Below are 22,792 nucleotides of genomic sequence, written 5' to 3'. Positions count from 1 at the left end.
TTATATCCTATGCCCTATAACCCAAACTATTTCAACATAAATTACTGACGACGCCAGTTTTTATTACAATAAGCCCTTTATTTGAAGAGTTATGCATTGACACTTTATCAAAGAGATCCTTATAACGGTTTGAATTCACATTTTATGTTATAAAGGTTGATAACGATCATTTAATTTCCATTATAGACCATTATATTCCATTCTTCCATAGCTATTATAAAACATGACTTTTCCATAAAGGTTTTGTAAACCGTTTGTTACAAAGATCAGACACACTAGTAAATATATGCCTTTAACAAACTTGTTCAAAATGCATGTAAATCTGTTAGAAATGGTGCCACAAATAGTGCTAATATCATCATCATCATCGTTCACTTGGAAAGACATAATACAGGCTACATTAATTCATTTAAGGAACACAAATGTTTACAACAGTGACACCAACAACAAAAAACCCAAGACAAACTGGCCAATCATATATTGTGGCGAGGGCATGGTTGAGTGTCCATCCAGGGAGAGGGGAAGCGGCAAGTATTCACCCATGGGTGACAAATAGGTCTAACAGCTGTTTCTTGTTGCAGTAATCCAGGAAGAGATATAAGAGGAGCCCACACCAGAGCTCAGGGAGAGAGATGCACAGGTGTGCGATGCATTAGAGTATTGACAATGAATTTGAGTGTTATTGTGTGAATAAAGAGTTTAAAGATACCTGAACCACGCTTCCTCATTCCCCATACCGACCAGTCCCGTTACATATATCAGAAGTTGCAACACAATGACTGCAGTGATTGATTTCAAGTTGAACAGTGCATTTAATAGTTGATTTACTGATTCAAAGGTGATAAGACAGTAAGCACTGAGGCAGCAAATACTAAACCGCAACCTATGATTTAATATTTTCACCATCAAGAAATGGACGGAATATTTTTTTGGGAGTTAAAGGTAAACATGTTTATTTGGCAACATGGTTTAGTGTAAACTAATTATTTAAACAAAGCCCAAGGTTGAAAGGAATACCAATTGCCCAAAAATATATTGAGTGCTGAATCAACAACCTGTGAGCCAATTTATCTTTTAACAAGTCCAATGAGAAAGATCTGATTATAATAAAATGTTCTGTGTTGATCTCTAAATAAAGAGCCAAAACTACATAACATTTCTGAAAAACGTTCACAAGGCATCATTGTTATTATTGCTATTCATAATATTCTAATATTATAAATATGCTTCCTTTAATCTCCTTGTTACAAATAATTAATCTTATTGCATATTCATTTCTGATTCATAAGAAAATTTGCTCTATCTATTTATTGGAATAAAATTAAAAGGACCGTTAATTCAAAACTTCTAATTTAGTTGTCTTTTAATCACCCTTATGTCATTCCAAACCTCTATGACTTTCTTTTTTAAAGAAGAGCTATTGGGGAATTCATGATTTTCACTGTAAAATAACTTATATTATATCATCTACCTTCAGAAGATGGACATACTACTTTAGTGGCACTTTTGGGTCCTTTCTTAAGCTTTAAAGTGAGTCACTATTACTGACATTGTATAGAAATCAGGGATTGCAACATTCTTCAAAATATCTCCTTTTGTGTTTTACAGTGGAAAAAAAGAAAGTCATATGAGTTTGAAACTACTTGAGGGTAGGTAAAAGATGACAGATATATTGTTTCTTGTTTTAACTTAACTATCCCTTTAAGCATCTGTAAATTAAATTTGAAGTCAGTGTATTAAAACAACCCGTGACTGCGGCTATAGAAGATGGATGGATGTATTAAAACAATAGATTCTAGCACTACAATCCTTGACCTAGTTCTGATAAACAGTTGTTTTGTTAAAAGCTCGTTCTGCTAGAGTTCACTGTGAGAATTTCTCTGTGGTTTGTAATCTGATGGAGGAACATGGAAAGACACATACGGACACCACTTTGTATTGAAGCAAACCAGTCTCTTTAAAGTGGCAGAGTTAACTATATCAAAACCTGTCTGACCCCCAAATGTACTGGGTTTCCAGTAGTTAGGGGAGCAAATGGGATTTCCCATGAGGCCTTTTAGGGAAAATGGGGCTCCCATTTCCACCATGCTTTCACCAAATATCGCACCAGGTCGTGTCTTCTCCAGCATCAGAGCTGGGTAGAACTCCATGGCATCAATGTCACCATAGAGTTCTTCCAGTTCTTTTGCCATCTCCTCCTCTCCTGTAAAAATACATCAGCCATTATCAACCAGCCAGGCAGAGCCAACCTGAAAGAGTGTATGTTAAACATTCATTTGACATAAATGTTGGTGAAGGGGCCTGGAAGGTAATGCACATGCTCTGACATGTTTTATGGTGGGTCTTATGCAGGGTTACCCCAGTTCAAATCAGAGTTTAATGTTTCCTGATACCAACCCCCCCTACCGCTTCTAAGATGGTCTATAACATCTTAAGCCTGTACGTGGAGGCCTCCCCACACTAAACATTTTGGATATCTCTCTAATCAAACACATATGATTCATCTCATCAGCTTGTTAATGGAGAGGGGGGGGGGGGGCTCTAGGAACAGGGTAGAGAACCACTGATCTAGAGAAAGCAATCCGTTAACATTCCCAAAGGCAGCTGCATGGCATGACTAATCACTCTGGGGTGGAAGGAACAGTACACAGTGAAAACGCAGATTGGCTTAACAGCAACACAAGAATGTGCACAAGCCAAAACCTTTATTAATAACTATACTAAGTTGTGACATGGATGTCCAATTCATATTTTAAAAGAAAATTTCCATTGAAATGAAAATTCTGTTATTATTTTATTGTGTTATAACTTTGTTGTTATTCACTCTCAAATTAACACAGTATATTAAAATATGGCAAATAATGTTTCTTCAAAATAAATGTCTATATTTGTATAGCCATCAATGCAGAAACAGGCAATTTGGGATAGTATAGTTACAGCATATATTAGCAGAGGCTAACTGAAACCTGAAACAGTGGCAGCAAAACATGTTTTATATCTCAGATTGACAGAAATGTAAGAAAAAGTAAGGCATTTACTGCACTTTAAAATGGCATAAAAGGAATTATTGTGGCATGTAAAATAAATAAATGATAATAATAAATAAAAATGGTAAAACAGTCTTTGAGAAAATTTGTTTACTACAACTAGACACTTTTTCATGAACAACAGTAATCTATCTTACAGAAAGATCACTTAAAAATGAAAATTCTCATTTCCTCACCCTCATGCCATCCCAGATGTGTACGAATTTCTTCTGAACAACAAAGATTTTTAAAAGAACATCTCCGCTCTGTAGGGCCTTAAAATGCAAGAGAATGGTGAGCAGAACTTTGAAGCTCCAAAAAGGACATAAATGTATTAAACCACCCGAGTCTTATGGATTACTTTTATGCCACCTTTATGTGCGTTTTGGAGCTTCACCATTGAGGCCTGATCGCATTCACTTGCATTGTATGGAACTAAAGAGCTGATATATTCCTCTAAAAATCGTTTTTTGTTCAGCAGAAAATGTAAAATCATACACATCTGGGATGGCACGAGGGTGAGTAAATGATGAAAGAATGATTTTGAGTGAAATATCCCCTTTACTCAGAACTTGCAGCCTGTTCCCATTTGTCATTTACATTTATTCATTTGGCAGACACTTTTATCCAAAGTGACTTACAAAAGATCAATAATACATCACAAACAATTCTTCTCAAAGAGTCAGCAGTACAAAAAGTGCTACATTACAAAAAGTTTCAATTGCATCAGAATAATATTATCCAAGACAGATTAGAGTACTACAACAATACACACACACACACACACACACACACACACACACACACACACACACACACACACACACACACACACACACACACACACACACACACACACACACACACACACACACACACACACACACACACCTGTGCATATGTCTTAGGCACATAAGATGTTTCACAAAAGCATTTGTCTTAAGATGGTTATTTATATCTTCAGCTTTAGTGTGTCAATTGGAAATATAAATGTTAGACTCCCAAATGTTACTTTTGCAAATAGAAAAGTTTAGAATAGAAGAACAGGGAGCCCTGGAACAGATGTCATGGCCCCCACAAAGCCCCCCACTGAACATTGTGTCAGTCTGAGATTCTTTATTAGATTACATAAAGAGACAGAAGCATTTGAGACAGCCTAAATAGATTTAAGAACTGTTGCAAATTCTCCAATAAGCTTGAACATCCTATCAGCCAACAATCAAGAAAAACGATGTTCAGGTGTATCTAGGAGAATTTATGCTGTTTTAAAGGCAATAGTGGCCACACCGAATATTGATTTAGCTTTTTATGTTTACTGAACTTTGTATTACATTACATATTGACATACAAGTGATAAATGGAAACTATTATTGTCATTATTTTTGAAGACATCCTCATTATGCTATATATATATTATTTATTTATTTATTTTATATAAGTGTATGGTCAAGTGCTCATGGAAAAGATGTGTCTTTAGCACTTTTTTAAAGACACAGAGCACGTCTGAATCAAGGATGAATTTGGGAAGGTCATTCCACCAACGAGGTACAGTGAAACCGAAAGTCCAGGAAAGTGTTTTGGTGCCTCTTTGTGTTGGTACAAGGTGCCGCTCATTAGCCGACTGCAGGCTTTTGGTGGGAATGGAGCTCTGCACAAATAATTTTAGGTAAGCTGGAGCAGATCCAGTCAATTTGATACATGCTGCAACCAGCAGCCAGTGTAGAGAGACAAGGAGTGGTTTAACACACGCTCTCTACAGGTTCATTGTCACTCATAATTATGTACACTGGGTGGAATAATGTACAGATTTTGCTATTTCGGAAGGAAATTGGTAATTTAATTCACCAAAGTGGCATTCAACTGATCACAAAGTATAGTCAGGACATTACTGATGTAAAAAACAGCCCCATCACTATTTGACCAATGTCATTTTTATCAAATCTAGACAGGCCCCATTTTCAGCAGCCATCACTCCAACACCTTATCCTTGAGTAATCATGCTAAATTGCAAATTTGGAACTAGAAAATCACTTGACATTATATCAAACACAGTTGAAAGCTATTTGGTTCATTAAATGAAGCTTAACATTGTCTTTGTGTTTGTTTTTGAGTTGCTACAGTATGCAATAGACTGGCATGTCTTAAGGTCAATATTAGGTCAAAAACGTCAAAAAAGAAACAGCTTTCTCTAGAAACTCGCCAGTCAATCATTGTTTTGAGGAATGAAGGCTATACAATGCTTGATATTGCCAAAAAACTGAAGATTTCATATATAGGTGTACACTGCAGTCTTCAAAGACAAAGGACAACTGACTCTAACAAGGACAGAAAGAGATGTGGGAGGCCCGATGTACAACTAAACAAGAGGATAAGGACATCAGAGTCTCTAATTTGAGAAATAGACGCCTCGCATGTCCTCAGCTGACAGCACCATTGAATTCTACCCCCTCAACACCAGTTTCAAGTACAACAGTAAAGAGAAGACTCAGGGGTGCAGGCCTTATGGGAAGAATTGCAAAGAAAAAGACACTTTTGAAACATAGAAACAAAAAGAAAAGGTTAGAGAGGGCAAAGAAATACAGACATTGGACAACAGATAATTGGAAAAGAGTGTTATGGATCTTAAACCCATTGAGCTTTTGTGGGATCAGCTAGATTGTAAGGTGCATGAGACAGAGCCTGACAAGACAGTCAGATATATGGCAAGTGCTACAGGAAGTGTGGGGTGAAATATCACCTGAGTATCTGGACAAACTGACAGCTAATGCCAAGAATCTGCCAAGCTGTCATTGCTGCACATGGAGGATTTTTTGCTGAGAACTCTTTGAAGTAGTGTAAGAAGTTTTTTCAAACTCTTATAGTAATTTTTTCATGTTATTAATGTCCTGACTATACTTTGTGATCAGTTGAATGCCACTTTGATGAATAAAAGCATCAATATCTTTCCATAAGAGCAAAATTTTCTTATTAAAATTATTCCAAACTTTTGGCCGCCAATGCATGTGAGAAATCAGTGCATGAAACATTATTAGTCAATAGATTCTCTTATAAAGACATAATTTTTCGGGTTGTTTGCAGACTATTTTATGTGAGCAACATCTGTAATATTTAAGAAATAACACAAGCGAGAGAGTGCTATATCATAGTAATTGGCACGGTTGTGCTGTGCATCATGCCAATGCTGCCTGTGCCAATAATAACCATGGTATTTTGCTTTTTGCATTGCTTTCATCTCTCCGCTATCTTAAACAGTCACCTAATATAGTTGTGGCACCACACCTACAATAGTGGTGGGGCAAAATGTGTCAGACGTATTAATGTTTTTAATATCTACATATGAGAAATATTTACAATATATTTCATGGATATCAGATCAATTTCTAGGGTTTGATTTGTCCATGATTCTTCCCTTGCACTTTGGATTTAATAAAGTTTTAAAAGAACTGATAAGAGTTGTACAATCATACCTGCAAATTCTGAAAATGATGTGTAGGGTTTCAGATTGAATCTCTTGCGGTACTCATTGAAGGGCTGAACACGAAGCTCTCTTGATTCTATAATAACTCCCTCAGCTACTTTGGTCACCACTGCATTAATATTATGACCACCTCCAATCTGTTCCAACATTAAAAAAAAACAAATATTAAAAAATACAAATCAAAACTATCTGATATGGTGAGAGTAACCAAAAGAGCAATTGCTGTAGAAATGTTGTAGTATATTTTTGTTAAAACTTTTTAATTAAACATTTTATATAGGAGAACCTCCAACAAAGTCAGTCAGACCTCTTTATAAATTCATTACAGTGGCATAAACAATACATATCTGATGTGAGCTAATGTATAACTTATGCACTGAAACACTTCATAGTTTTTTCTATGCTGCTTATGGGGGAAAATGTATGAAATTTAGCACTGCCCATTTTGTGAAGGCCAGTTGTTCCAATTAAATTGTTCTAATTCTTACAGCTTGTTACAATATTTTTTTCACATGTTATTTGCTACATTTGCAAATAACATGTGAGCTCATACATAAGCTTGATTATACTATAATGGAAAAGCTGACTACAACAACACTATAATTAATGAGCTGTAACCTTATAGATATGTTCCTAAACAAATCATATATGACAAACTCAATTTTTTCTGCCTAAACTTGCTTTGTTAAACTCCTTAAGACATTGATATCTCTTTTATGTCTCCCTGTAATAAAACACTCACTATTTCAATAAATGAGAGAGTGATAAACTCATTGGAATGACTGAAAACAGACCAAACCCAAAATGACCTTCTAACTTCCTTAAGTAAATACAGCTCAGATCAAACCAAAAAGGCCCCTGCACATTATCATAAAACAGATGTTTCTGGATTTCTCTTCTAAAACAGATTTTTAAGCAATAAAATCATTGGATTTTTGTAGCTTTTAGACTCATCAACATGCAAGAGTACTCCTAAAAGTTGTAAAAAAAAGTTGCTTACAGCAGATCTATACATTTACAATCAAAATTTGCAACATTTCTTTCTGGAAAAATAGACACAAATACTGATGACTCATCCTGCACTCATGGGTGATCAACATTTTTGTCCAATAACGTGTCCTCTAGAAAGCCAATGTCCCTTCAACAGGACCACCTGCCTCTCTCTCGCAATAGCAAGCAAATCATGATTCACAGCTGTGATGTAAATTAAAGACTACTGACTATTTAAAAATGGGATGAATCCTTAGATATGTTCTGCCCTAACGTTCAGTCAGTAGGAACAACTTAAACAGGGAAAACAGCTTGTGCTTGTCAAGCCATTTCTTAAGGTTTTTCAAATTCCACCATTAAGGGTCTGTTACCTGTCCTGCAGGTTGGGTGGAGAATGCCTCAACCAATTTCTCTACCCCATAATGAGTGAGAATAGAGGTGTTGAATAGGAACTGATGGTACTGAATCTCATCTCCATCAATGTGGAAGCTGTCAGGCATGAGTGGATGCCAATGGTAAAGTTGATTGAACTCCAAAGCGATGCGGTTCTGGTACTGGAACTGTGAGGTGAACAGCAGCGTGGGATCAAACTTGAGCTTCAGTAGGTAACCACTCAGATGCTGGACATATTCCTCGATCACAATTCGAATGGTCTCACCTAAAGATAATGGAGTCAAAATTGGGGATTCAATTTTAATAAATTCACCAAATATAGTAATTACATAAATTAATAGAAGTTACATAAATATTTAGTAAATGCATTATGTATCATGAACTAACAATGAACATTATTTTATTAGCATTTATTTATCTTGTTTTGTGTTCATTTATGAAAATACAATTGTTCAAATGTTAGTTCATATAGTATCATTAAAAAAATGAAAGTTAGTTCAAATCGTATGTGAATGTATATATGTTTAATGTTTTTTAAATGTGTTGTTATTAACGTTAACCAAGATAAATATTTGTTGTCAAAAATATTTTGTATTGTTAGTTCATGTTAACTAAAGAAGTTAAGTAAGGAATAATCTACAATCAGCTGGTAATTATCCTGCTTATTTTACAAATACTTGAGAAATAAATGGAAATTAAATATGGATTTAAAGGTGCACCCAGTAATTTTTAAATATATGCATAAAATCATGACCACTCACATGAGATGAAGACTCCAGTCACATCAGTAACCGTATTCTAGTTTTATTCTACATGGAGAGGGTCCTCCTCATGGGGGCTGCCATGTTAAAATCACATGACCAGCCAATTCTACTCACCTAATCTCAGTAACCATCCTGTTAATGGACATTTTCACACATGGATTATGGCTGAGTGTAAATCATGATTTATTTAACTGGCATCTGTAACTGAAAACTATTGAGTTTGAATGATGCTGCATCCAGGCCACTAGGTTTCAGTGTAAGTCTATGACGACATGAACAAAAACTTAATGAATGCACCTTTAAGTTAAAATAATTGTATTAGCTTACTTGTCAAGATCGCAGAGTATGTGCAGTAATTAATCAGAAAAAATTGTGTTGGCCAATATGAAATGAGCGTTGGCCAAATATTATGTGAAACTTAACGCTTTCAAACAAATAGGCTATTGAAGCTAATTTAATGTTTACCTATAATTATGAGTCTGGCAGTCTGAAACAGCTGCTCATCTCCCCATGTTGGATGTTCTTTTTTCAATATGTCACATACACGGTTGTGTTCACGCAGCCACAAGTTGGCAAACATACTGAGACCAGGCAGCAGTCCAAACACTTCTTGCCCGATGGCCAACTGCTGCTCCGGAGGGACAGAGGGTGGGTAACTCATTTTCACCTGAGCGTCTAACACTGTGGGGGGGTATATCTCACCATTTATCACCTACATAAGAGCCAAGCAGATAAGTCATGGTAAAATACAGATAAGACAGCATGACACTACATGCACAAACCTTTAGTTTAAAAGGTTTTAAGATTGTGGGAAACATAAATTCAGTCAAGTTTCAACATAGTCAACAAAAAGCCCACACTATCTTCGAGATCATGCTGCCAGACTAAACCATGTGCAATGTCTTGATGTATGAAATGAGGCAACATACAGTACATCCGGAAAGTATTCACAGCACATTATTCACAGCACACAGCACAAGTATCAACATTTTGTTGTTACAGCCCTATTCCAAAATGGATTAAATTCATGATTTTTCTCAAAATTCTACAAACAATACCCCATAATGACAACATGAAAGAACTTTGTTTGAAATCTTTGCAAATGTATAAAAATTTTTTTTTTTAAATAAATCACATGTAAATAAGTATTCACAGCCTTTGCTCAATACTTTGTTGAAGCACCTTTGGCACAAACAGCCTAAAGTCTTTTTGAGTCTGATGCTACAAGCTTGGCACACCTATTTTTGGGCAGTTTCTCCCCTTCTTCTTTGCAGGAACTCTCAAGTTCCATCAGGTTGGATGGGGAGCGTCAGTGCACAGCCATTTTCAGATCTCTCCAGAGATGTTCAATCGGGTTCAAGTCTGGGCTCTGGCTGGGCCACTCAAGAATATTCACTCCTAGCCACTCCTTTGTTATCTTGGCTGTGTGTTTAGGGTTGTTGTCCTATTGGAAGATGAAACTTCACCCCAGTCTGAGCTCCGGAGCGCTCTGGAGCAGGTTTTCATCAAGGATGTCTCTGCACATTGCTGCATTCATCTTTCCCTCGATCCGGACTAGTCTCCCAGATCCTGCCACTGAAAAACATGCCCACAGCATGTTGCTGCCACCACCATGCTTCACTGTAGGGATGGTATTGGCCAGGTGATGAGGTTTCATCCATACACGACACTTGCAATTCAGGTCAAAGAGACCAATCTTTGTTTCATCAGACCAGAGAACTTTGTTTCTCATTGGTCTGAGAGTCCTTCAGGTCCCTTTTGGCAAACTCCAGATGGGCTGTCATGTGCCTTTTACTGAGGAGTGGCTTCCGTCTGGCCACTCTACCATACAGGCCTGATTGGTGGAGTATGACAGGACATGGTTCCAGTAATCCATGTCCTTAGACTGCTTGTCTTCAGCAAAATGTTTGAGGGCTTTCTTGTGCATCATCTTTAGAAGAGGCTTCCTTCTGGGACGACAGCCATGCAGACCAATTTGATGCAGTGTGTGCCGTATGGTCTGAGCACTGACAGGCTGACCCCCCACCCCTTCAACCTCTGCAGCAATGCTGGCAGCACTCATACGTCTACTTCATAAAACCAACCTCTGGATATGACGCTGAGCACATGCACTCAACTTCTTTGGTTGACCATGGCGAGGCCTGTTCTGAGTGGAACCTGTCCTGTTAAACCACTGTATGGTCTTGGCCACCGTGCTGCAGCTCAGTGTCAGGGTCTTGGCAATCTTCTTCTTCTTCTTTCGGAGTTTTATGGCGGTTGGCAAACCAGCTAAAAGGTGCATTTACCGCCACCAACTGTACAGGAGTGTGAAGCATTAACAGAGTGAAGCAAATTATCAAAAAAAAATTAAAAAATAAAATAAAATAATAATATTATATTAACCTATATTCTGTTAACCAATCCTGTTTCCTTTAGATACCTCATTAAAGCACTATAGACCCTTTTCTCTTTCTGTGCATTCTGAAATATGCTATTGACTGACAATGTATCAATACCTATGTAGCTTAATGTTTCAGCAAAATTTATTCTTTCTCTGTCGTATTCTGTGCAATGAATCAACACATGTTCAACTGTTTCTGACAAGCCACATTTATCACAATTTACAGATTCTCTTTTCCCTATGATGAACATTGAGTAATTAAGGCATGTATGCCCTATTCAAAGCCTAGATATTATGGAATCTTCCTTTCTGCTTCCGTATTTATTTCTCTCAACCCCAACTTTATTTTGAATTTTATACAGATGTCTTCCTTTTGTCTCCTTGTCCCATTTCTGTTGCCACATCTTGTTTAGGGCAGATTTTATTATTGCTTTGACTTCAGTTTTACTCAGTGATACATTAATATCTATTACATTTCGCTTCAAAGATCTCTTTGCCAACTGATCAACCTCCTCATTACCCTCTACCCCCACATGTGCTGGAACCCATAAAAATGAAATATTTACACCTATTTTGTATATTCTGTACATATTTTGTAGTATTTCATACAAGATATCCTGCCTGGACACTGACTTTCCACTATTTATACTCATCAAAGCTGAATAGGAGTCTGAGCAAATCACTACATCCATAGGATGAACGTCTTCCACCCATTGAAGTGCCATCAAAATTCCAATCATCTCTGCGGTATATCCTGAAGCATAATCTGTAATTCTCTTTTCAATACTATATTTAAAATGGGGAATGTAATCTGCTGCTGCTGCATGTCCAGTATCTGGATTCTTAGATCCATCCGTGAATATTTGAATACTATTATAATATTCTTGACTTAGGTGCTGTTTCACAACTACATCCTTTGTTATGCTTATTTCCTTTGTTTGTATCTTGTCTTGCAATGTTAGATCTACATCCGGTTTAGGGAAAAGCCATGGAGGTATTGATGGTATTGCCACTGTGGGACTAATATTTATATTATTTATTTCTATGTTCTGGGCTTCTTTTTCTACATTCCATCCAAAACTATTTATTTCTCCTTTTCCATACTCCCAGCATTTTTCTATGATCTTTCTCACTGGGTGATTCTCATTGTGTCCCTTTAGAGTACTCCTATATGACATTTTTAATTGCAACCTCCTAACATCCAGGGGCATTTCTGCCATTTCTTCCTGCATTGCTGGAATAGGGGATGTTCTGAATGCTCCACAACTTATTCGTAATGCTTGTGACTGAATAACATTTATTTTCTTTAACTTGGATGCTGATGCTGAGCTGTATATTATGCATCCGTAATCTATTACTGGTCTGATCATTGCACAATATATTCTTTTTAGTGATTGCCAACTTGCACCCCAATCTACCCCTGCCAGACATCTTAAAACGTTTATTCCTTTTTTACACTTATCTATTATTTTCTTTATGTGACTGTCAAATTTAAGTTTTGAATCCATCCACAACCCCAAATATCGAATTTCAGATACTTGTTCTAATGTTTGTTCATATAATTTTAATTTTATTTGTGGGCTACTCTTCTTTTTTGAGAAACAGATAACTTGCGTTTTTTCTACTGACAATTTGAAACCCCAGATGTTTACCCATTTTTCCAGTTCCTCTACTGCTCTCTGCATGCTTCTTTCAACAAATTTAACATTCCGTCCTCTTTTCCACATGGCTCCATCATCTGCATATAGGGATTTACCTATTCCTTGTCCTACCTGAGAAAAAATGTCATTAATCATTATATTGAACAAAATTGGGCTACAAACACTACCTTGAGGAGTACCGTTATCTATTGTGTATATTTTTGAGTAACTTGAACCAATCTTGACCTGTATTGTACGCTTGAAAAGGAAATCCATTATCCAATTATACAACCTGCCTTTTAATGCCTATTTTATCCAACTTAATTAATAGTCCCTCCTTCTACAACATATCCTATGCTTTTTCCACATCAAAAAACACTCCAACTAACACTTCTTTATTTATAAATGCTTTCCTGATTTCTGATTCTAGACATATGATAGAATCCATTGTATTGCGACCCTTTCTAAATCCACTTTGATGTGGGCATAAAAGATTTTTATTTTCTATTGTGTAATTTAGTCTAGCTATTACCATTCTTTCCATTATTTTACATAAGTTCGATGTTAGTGCAATTGGTCTATAGTTAACTGCTCTGGAATGATCTTTCCCAGGTTTGGCTATTGGAACAACTACTCCATGTTTCCAGGAAGAAGTGAGCTTTCCTGCCTTCCATACTTTACTGAACAGATGCAATATGATATTCAACGATATATCTGATAATTTCTTTATCATCTCATTACATATATCATCCTTTCCTGGAGATGTATTTCTTAAACCTGTCAATACCTGGTTGAGTTCATATAAAGTAAAATCTTCATCCAGAGTGTTTTCAGATGGCCTTCTTTGGACCATGATATTAGGATTATCTCTTATTGCTTGCTCTCTTTGCATTCTCATATCCTCTGATATGTTACAATTACTGTGAATCTTTACAAATGCTTTTACTAACACCTCTGCTTTTTCGCTTTCAATCATTATATTTTTGTCCTCATCTATTATTACAGGTATATTTCTATAAATTTTATTCCCTCCCATTTTCCTAATCATTCCCCATAATTCACTTATATCTACACTCTCACCAATTTCATCGCAGAATTGTCTCCAGTATTTTCTTTTAGCAGATCTAATTACTCTTCTAACACTGCCTGAGATCTTTTGAATATTATCACATCCTGAAAGGAATATGTTTTCTTTACCTCTTTAAACGCCTTATTTCTAATTGAGATTGCCTCACTGCAGTTCTCTGTCCACCATGGTACACTTTTCCCTTTTCTTTCTCCTAAACTTTTCCCAATTACCTCCTCAGCGGTACTACAAATGATCTCATTAATTGTATTATTTAATTCCTCAGGTTCCTGTTTATCATTTACAATTCCTAACAATTTAGCCTCACTTACTTCCTTAAACTTTTCCCAGTCCGCAGTTTTAAATTTCCACCTGGGGATTTTCTGTTTTATATTTTGTTCCACTTCTATACCTACTACACATCTGATGGGGTAATGATCACTACCTATTGTAGTTTGATCAAGCACTTCCCACTTGCATTGTCTTGCCAGACTTTGAGACACTATAGTTAAATCTATTGCTGACTGATGACCTCTTGTTACATCTATCCTTGTTGCTCTTCCATCATTTAAACACACTAGATCATTATCATCTAATATACTTTCCACCATAATTCCATTATGATCATTAACTTCACTACCCCACATTGTACTATGTGCGTTGAAATCCCCACACCACACTAATTTGAAACTACCCTCACCACCAACTTGTTGTCTTAAATCTTCTTTAATCCTATCACAAGGATTATAAAAGTTGATTATTCTAATTTTCTGATTTCTTGTGCTTACCTCCACCACTATCGATTCAACTTCCCCATTCACATCTATCTCCTGAAATTCTATTCCTTGTTTAATTAGAGTCTCTACACCACCACCATTTTTTATTTTCCTATCATTTCGTAATACTTCATATTGAGGAACAACAAAGTTTAAATGAGGTTTTAGCCAAGATTCTTGTATGCAAATAATATGTGGTTTTTCTTCATATTCATCAATATATTTTTTAAATTGTTGCCCATTTGCTATTAGGCTTCTAGCATTCCACTGCAATATTATCAGTACCATTATAATCCTCCACATGATGCCTGCGAGTGTAACGCTTGAGCAACGAGGCAGACGAGGAGATGCGGATCCAAACGCAGTTTGAACTTTATTTGGTAAACAGGTAAACACAAAGGAACAACCCACGATGGGGAAATGAAACATAAAATAGTTAACTAAACACGATGTAAGCAAACAGGGGACTCGGGAAGGAAACACACACCAGGTTGACATCAAACAACGATAGACGAGGACTGAACAAAGAAACAGGGTATAAATACATAAACAAGGGAAAAAGGGGCCAATGAACGAACAGAACTCAAACAAGATAACAAGGTGATTAACGGAAGCGAAAGGCAAACTAATGAGGGCAGGTGAAAACAATGACAGAAGACACGAACGCTAACAAGGGGACTATGGAGTTACATAAGGGACTAAAGTGAAAACTAAAAAATGCAAAAGTGACAAAATGGAAAACAAGAGGGCAACAGTGAAACAAGACAGGGTATACATAACAGCGAGTTTGTTATTTGCATCTTTAATTTCTCGTTTACCTGTTCAACTGTTAATCCGTCTGCCTGCAAGTACTTTTCTGCTGCTCTAATTATTATTCTTATTCTTTCTGTACGGCTTTCTGTTTGTGCTGAGCAATTTATTACTTCCGCCATAAAGGTGGTAAATGCCAGTTTGTCTACATTGATGGTGTTATTACTTATTGTCTCTCGGGTCTGTCTCTGCATTCTTTGTTCATCCGCACTCTCTTGTGCATTTCTCTGTTCTGTCCCTTTCACTCTTTTTATGGCCTCAGCGTAACTTATTCCTTCTGTTATTTTTACATTTTGTATCTTGACAGCATTCTTTCTCACCTGACACCCTCCATATGCCGCACTATGCTCCTCTCCACAGTTGCAGCACTTTGGTTTCACTCCTTCTTCACATTTTCCATACTCATGATTGCCACTACATCTTGCGCACCGTTGTTTCCCTTTACACGCCGATGCCACATGTCCATATTTTTGACACTTGAAACATCTCAATGGAGGGGGGATATATGGTCTTACTGTATAGCTCATAAATCCTAGAAACACTCTTTCTGGCATTCTATCCTCATCAAAATTAAGCATCACCGATAAGCTGTCCATTCTCTCCTTATTATTGGTATACTTTAATCTTTTAGCTTCAATCACTGAGGCACCTGATATGCTTTTCTTGATTACCTCTTCAGACACATTAGTGGGGATTCCTGTGATCACACCTCTCACCCATTTTTTCTCTCCCACTACTGAGCAATTTACTTTTTGTCCCATCAAAGTTTTTAGCCCAAGAGCTTTCTTTTGTTGCTTGCTATCCTTACAGAACAGCAACAGTTTACCTTCCTGTAACATCCTAGCACTTTCTATGTTCCCAATCATTTCTTTTAACAGTTTTAAAGGATTCAAAGAGCTTACACCTTCTGTCATGAATTTTATTATTACCTTATAATCTTCTTTCCTCCTTCTAGTCATATGGTTTTCTCTCTCACTATCCTTACCCGATATTTGGCTAACACTCTTTTTCCTTTTCCGATTTTCTACTAAGTTCCATTTACTTTGATTATAACTTTCACTCCCACCACCTGGATCTTCTTCCATCTCCGGATCGCTTCCGGAACTACCGTCACTTCCTCCCATTAACGCTCCAGTCACTGCCCAGTGTTGCCAACCGCCTCGCGTCCGTAAACAAACGGCCGACCTATCGTCCTCTTCCTTCAAGCACCGTCGGCAATCTTCTTATAGCCTAGGCCATCTTTATGTAGAGCAACAATTCTTTTTTTCAGATCCTCAGAGAGTTCTTTGCCATGAGGTGCCATGTTGAACTTCCAGTGACCAGTATGAGGGAGTGTGAGAGCGATGACACCAAATTGAACACACCTGCTGCCCATTCACACCTGAGAACAATAACGAGTCACATGACACCAGGAAGGGAAAATGGCTAATTGGGCCTGATTTGCACATTAATGGCTCTGTGTTGATTTATTTTGAGGGGACAGCAAATGTACACTGTTATACAAGCTGTAAACTCACTACTTTACATTGTATCAAAGTGTCATTTCTTCAGTGTTGTTACATGAAAATATATAATCAAATATAAAAAAAAAATGTGAGGGGTGTACTCACTTTTGTGAGATACTGTATTTACATGTGATTTTTTAATTTTTAATAAATTTGCAAAGATTTCAAACAAACTTCTTTCATGCTGTCATTATGGGGTATTGTTTGTAGAATTTTGAGGAAAATAATTAATTTAATCCATTTTGGGATAAGGGTGTAACATAACAAAATGTGGACAAAGTGAAGCACTGAATACTTTCCGGACGCACTATAAACCATCTGTCCATGCTGCAATCACACCCACCATCAGACAGTCACGTTATGAGGTTGTCTACCAAAGATTGAGACACAGAATATTTAGAATGACTTGCACATAGCTGTGGTTGTGAAAGGAATCAAGTGGAAATGTACACTTCACCGCATGCACTGTTTTTTTTAACACTCTTAGGGACTTATTCATGAAACACACGCAGAACAAATTTCTGTGTATATCAACCATTCTTACGTAATGCAACAATTTGCAAGTTGCAAGTAATGTGAATCTGAGATAACACCTATAATTACAGAAACTGAATGACAGATACAACATGCTCATCCTAGCATGACTGATGATTCCACATGCCTGGCATTTAAATTGAAAGCAGTACCTGGTACTTCAGTTTCCCATCTTTGTGAAGTCTTAGATCTAGCTGGCGACCAAGAGTATCTCCATAAATGTGTCCAGCATCCACCTAGTTTTCAAATACACAGAATGTTTAGTATTCATTGTGTAGTGGAATTTACAAGTGTTTTAGAGCTACTTTAATATAAAATATAAAAATGTATTGAGTATAAAATTATAACATTATGAGAATAAAGTCAAAATGTTTTGAGAATAATCACATAATAGGCTTTTTATGAGAATAAAGTCATAAAGTTTCAAGAATAAAATAGTAATATTTGAAGAATAAAGTTGAAATTACGTGAATAATATTGTGATTTACTTGATTTACACAATATTACACCTTTCTTCTTCTTTTGTTAGGGGTTGCCACAGCGGACCATCTGTGATCCGCATATTTGACTTGGTTTTACGCCGGATGAAATATGAAATATTACACCTTTAATCTACAATTTTTTTTTTTACGTGACACTAAAACGCCATTGTAAGAATTCAAACAATTACAAAAAAATTTCCTCTTTATCCTAAAACAAACACTTACTGGCAAACGTATCAAAACTTACAATGCTGCATTAACTTTTAGCATATATTTTGTTAAAGAGATAAATTGAACTTTAAGCAACAGCTGCGGACAGGATGGCAATGGCATCTGTTCTATTTCACATGCGTGATTTTAAAGGAATTGCACAAAAATGAAAATTCTCTCATCATTTAATCACCCACATGCCATCCCAGATGCATATGATTTTATTTTTTCTGCAGAACACAACTGAAGATTTTTAGAACAATATTTCAGCTCTGTAGGTCCATACAAAGCAAATTAATAGGTGCCAAAATTTTGCCAATCCAAAAATCTTAAGTGATATGATTGGTGTGTAGGTAAGAAACGGATCAATATTTAAGTCCATTTTTGCCCGAAATTCTTCTCCCTGCCCAGTAGAGGACGTATGCATGAAGAATGTGAATCCCCCCAAAAAATAAAAGAATGTGAAAGATAAAATGGAGATCAACTGAGCAGGGATGAGAAGTTATAATAAAAATTTACTAAATATTGATGTGTTTCTCAACCACACCTATCAGATTGCTTCTGAAAACATTGATTTACCTATGTGATTTTTGGATATTCAAAATTTTGGCACCCATTCATTTGCATTACGGGACATGCAGGATATAGTCGAATAAATATCTTCATACGAAAGTCATACGCATCCGGGATGGCATGAGGGTGTGTAAATGATGAGAATTTTCATTTTTGGGTGAACAATCCCTTTAACTCTGTTAAAAAAACAACAATAATAATAATAATAATATCTAGATTTCTTTCAATTTATTGACATCAAAGAGTACAAACTCTTCTTTTGACAGTGGGTTAATATGTTTTTATAGGTTTTAAATCAAATTTAAAATTCATAGTTGAATAAATTAATGACTGGATAGTGATTGTTGTGTTTCATGGGTACAACGTTTGCAAAGTGTTTTCCGGTCTCCATAGCGGTTCCCGTCCACAGCTGTTGTTTCAAATCCCAAATATTTTCTTGACCCTAATGTGAACAATTGTGCTGCATATCTTGTTGTGAAAAACAGCATTACGTTGTTTCTCCACCCCAGCAGGTCTTTAATGGACTTTTATATAAACCTATTAAACACTAAATTTGTAAAGATAACGTGGTTCATGTTAAAAATAAGGACTTACCCCGTGACCCAGACCTTTAGTGAACCCTAGCCCCAAACGGTTGTGAGTCTTGAAGAACTGGTGAGTGAAGTGCTGAGCGAAAAAGGCAAACATTAAATTTGATCCCTGAGGGTCTGGCCTGAAATTCCGTCTCAACATGAACTTTTCTACCAGACGTTTGGGGTCTGGGAGCTTCATTTTTCCTGACCAAGAGAGATGGATTGATTTTACTAACAGCATCATAAGGCAGGGGTATTTCCTGCAACTTTAGTAGAGATTAGCTTTAAGCATTGTAATATTGGGTCTTATGAGGAAGAATAACTTTATAGAAATGTGTCCTTCAAAAGGAAGAGGCCCCCTACACTTACTTTATCTGGAATACATCTATATGAATAAAGTGAAAGATGAAACAGATCAAAAATAGTCTCTTACCTTTGGTTCCCATAGGTGTGGGGCAGTCCTGTGGAACTGGTGGCAGGATTCTTGTGTAGTAGGTAATGTTGGAATATGCCTCCCAGTTCAAGTAGTCATACCTAGAATTGTACGTTGGGGGACTTGGAATTAAGTTGGATCTTACTGTGATGGGAGAGAATATGAAAAAAATTGCATTAGGCAAATAATCAAGAGAAACGTTGAATTATTATGATTTTAAATGTTTAGTATTTATTTCTATTCTAATTGTCAGTTTTATTTTGTTTCGTTTCATTTTTGATTGTTTTTACACTATTAAATAGATATAACAACAAATACATGCACCTTAACAAGGGCTATCGATTTAACATGTTAATTCAGTTGATTATTAGTGCTGTCAGTTGCTTCAAATTTGTAATAGTGATTAATCGCAGGTGCTGAAATTTGACACTATATACAGTGCCTTGTAAATGTATTCAGACCCCTGACCAATTCTCTCATATGAATTACAAACGGTAAACTGAAATTTAATTCTGATTTATATTTTTAAACACTGAAAATCTAAATCAATTATTGTTAGGTGACGTTGTTTTTTGTTGGGAAATATTTTTATGAAAAATAAAAAACTGAAATATCTTGCTTAAGTATTCAACCCCCACACAAATTGATTGATATTTGGGCGAGCCACCTTTTGCTGCAATAACTGCTTTAAGTCTTTTGGGGTACATATGTACCAGCTTTGCACACTGTGACGAAGTGATTTTGGCCGATTCTTCTCTGCAGATGTTCAGGTTGGTTGGGAGATGCTTGTGGACTACAAATTTCAAATAGTGCCACAGATTCTCAATAGGATTGAGATCAGGAGTTTGACTGGGCCACTGTTGGACATTTATTTTTTTGTTCTTGAGCCACTCCAATGTTACTTTGGCCTTGTTCTTGGGATCATTGTCTTGCTGAAAGGTGAATGTCCTCTCAAGCTTCAGTGTTTTAGCGGACTGAAGCAGGTTCTCACACTATTTCCCCATATTTTGCTCCATCCATTCTTCCCTCAATTCTAACAAGATACCCAGTCTCTGCTTATGAGAAGCATCCCCATCTGACCACAAAACCTTCTCCCACATCGCAGCTGGGTCACTCACATACTTTCTGGCAAACTGTAGAAGTGCTTTCAGATGGTACTTTTTGAGTAATGGCTTCTTTCTTGCCACGCTTCTATACAGGCCAGCGTTATGCAGTGCTCTTAATATGGTTGACTGGTGCACCATTACTCCACTCCCAGCCACTGAACTCTGTAGCTCCTTCAAAGTGATTGTTGGCCTCTCTGTGGCTTCTCTCACAAGTCTCCTTTTTGTTAGAGCGCTGAGTTTTAAGGAACGGCCTTTTCTAAGCAGTGCCTGGGTGGTGTGGTGCAGCTTCCAGTTCCTGATTATTAATCCAACTGTGATCACTGGGATATCCAAATATTTTCCATTATTTTGTACCCTTTCCCAAATGTATGTATTTTTATTACTCTAACTTTACATCTCTAACTTCTGTGCTTTGGTCTTAATTTTCCTTCAAATTCAAAGCCTGACCAATGATCCTTCAAAAATGGGTTTTTATCCAAAAAATGTGATTCCAAATTGAATGATTCACAGTTGGATGCCAATGTTAAAGTAATTGTGTTCTCGTCATGGCAATTTCTTTTATCTGTATAACCTGGCAGCTTCCACAGCACAGGGGTTTAAAACATATGCAAGCAAGATATTTCCGTTCTTTTATTGTTAATTTCACCTAACAATAATTGCTTTTGAGATCCAGTGTTTTAAAATAAAATATTTTTGTCATTGCACTATTTGTAATTCAGTAATATGAGATAATTGGTCAGGGGTCTGAATACTTTTGCAAGGCACTGTATACCCTTCTTTTCTTGTCAAAATGTATGTATTTCTTTCTTAGGAAAGAAAAAAAAACAATATGTAGCAATATAATGCTTTATTAACATTTTCCAAACAAAGCCTTCGTCGATATTAAGACAACACACTAAAATATCTACAATTTAAGTAACATTAAACATTTCCCAAAGTCTAAGTGGGTGTTCAAGTTTCGCATCTCCAGGGGACAGTAAGTGAAACCCGCTGTATTGACAATGTGCAGCTTATACAGAGAAAAAACCACACTATCCAAGAGCAGACAGCACAACATGAGGCATTCTTGTGCTTAAACAGCTTGGAGTGCATCTCCAAAAGCAGGGATCTCAAGACGTGTCTTTCCAAGTTTCAAACTGCGTTATGATAAAATGCAACAGAGACATGTACATCCAAAAGCATATGTATGATGCAGGTGTACACTGACGCCTCCTTAGAGAAGCCCTTAAAATAAATCTCGGACTGATTGACGAACTTAATTGCAAAATGGATTGCTGTGAACTGTAGGCCAATGATAGGCTTATGTTCAATAATATGGAAATAAACAATACATTGCATTATAAAGCCACTTTTTGTATTGCTTTACTCATGTGCCAAAATAAAGTAATGCATTTTAAAGATCGGTACTATTATTTTTGATACTATATACACATTATTTATAATTATTTCAATATAACTTATTATAATGATTTAATCATTATATATTGAATTATTTTTATTTGAGGGGCTTTCTCTATTAATCGGCATAATGCATTTCATTCCATTAAAATATTAATCAATTGACAGCACTAGTTTTAACATTTACTAATCATTTACTGAAAATGTTTATTTTATTTTAGTTACTTGTGGAATTTATTTTAGTTTAGTTGCAATGTATGAAGTATACAAATCTGTTATAATTTAATTAAAATAAACTTAATATTTCTACTTTATTCATGCAATATTGCTGCATTATGACTTAATACTTTTATATGAAATTCTTGTAATGTCACAACTTCATTCTCAAACTCTTCTTTTTAACCTGGCACTAAAGTACCACTGTAGAAATTCCATCTAATGAATTAACTGCAAACAAATAAAATGTCTCGGGTTACATGTGTAACCCTTGTTCCCTGAAAAAAGCGGAACGAGATGCTGCGCTTTTGCTAAGCGCTTTGGGGAAGACGTCTCAGTGTGACCAGCTGTGAATATGTATGCAACACGTCAATGAACATTGACTGGATTTTATAGCCTCTGCCGATGTAATCATTGGACGCACCTGGCACAGTGGCTAT

At 36.3% G+C, this 22,792-nt stretch overlaps 1 protein-coding gene across 1 annotated transcript in view; it reads right to left on the bottom strand.

The window, feature by feature from the left end:
* Positions 1 to 66: 66 nt before the first annotated feature.
* The window catches only part of ptgs1 (prostaglandin-endoperoxide synthase 1), a 45,441-nt gene continuing 22,715 nt past the window's right edge, over positions 67 to 22,792 (bottom strand). Inside the window, exons 5-11 of the mRNA XM_052106888.1 lie at positions 19,633 to 19,776; positions 19,222 to 19,403; positions 17,515 to 17,598; positions 9,117 to 9,363; positions 7,866 to 8,152; positions 6,494 to 6,641; positions 67 to 2,203 (exon numbers count right to left, since the gene is read on the bottom strand). Of these exons, the coding sequence (XP_051962848.1) occupies positions 1,857 to 2,203; positions 6,494 to 6,641; positions 7,866 to 8,152; positions 9,117 to 9,363; positions 17,515 to 17,598; positions 19,222 to 19,403; positions 19,633 to 19,776 (1,439 nt within the window). The 3' untranslated portion in view covers positions 67 to 1,856. The remainder of the gene's footprint in view (positions 2,204 to 6,493; positions 6,642 to 7,865; positions 8,153 to 9,116; positions 9,364 to 17,514; positions 17,599 to 19,221; positions 19,404 to 19,632; positions 19,777 to 22,792) is intronic.

The sequence above is a fragment of the Xyrauchen texanus genome, chromosome 3 (assembly GCF_025860055.1).
Source record: "Xyrauchen texanus isolate HMW12.3.18 chromosome 3, RBS_HiC_50CHRs, whole genome shotgun sequence".
In the NCBI taxonomy this organism is placed as follows: Eukaryota; Metazoa; Chordata; class Actinopteri; order Cypriniformes; family Catostomidae; genus Xyrauchen; species Xyrauchen texanus.
Note: the sequence above shows the minus strand (reverse complement) of the source record. Positions and strands in the feature narration are given on the sequence as shown.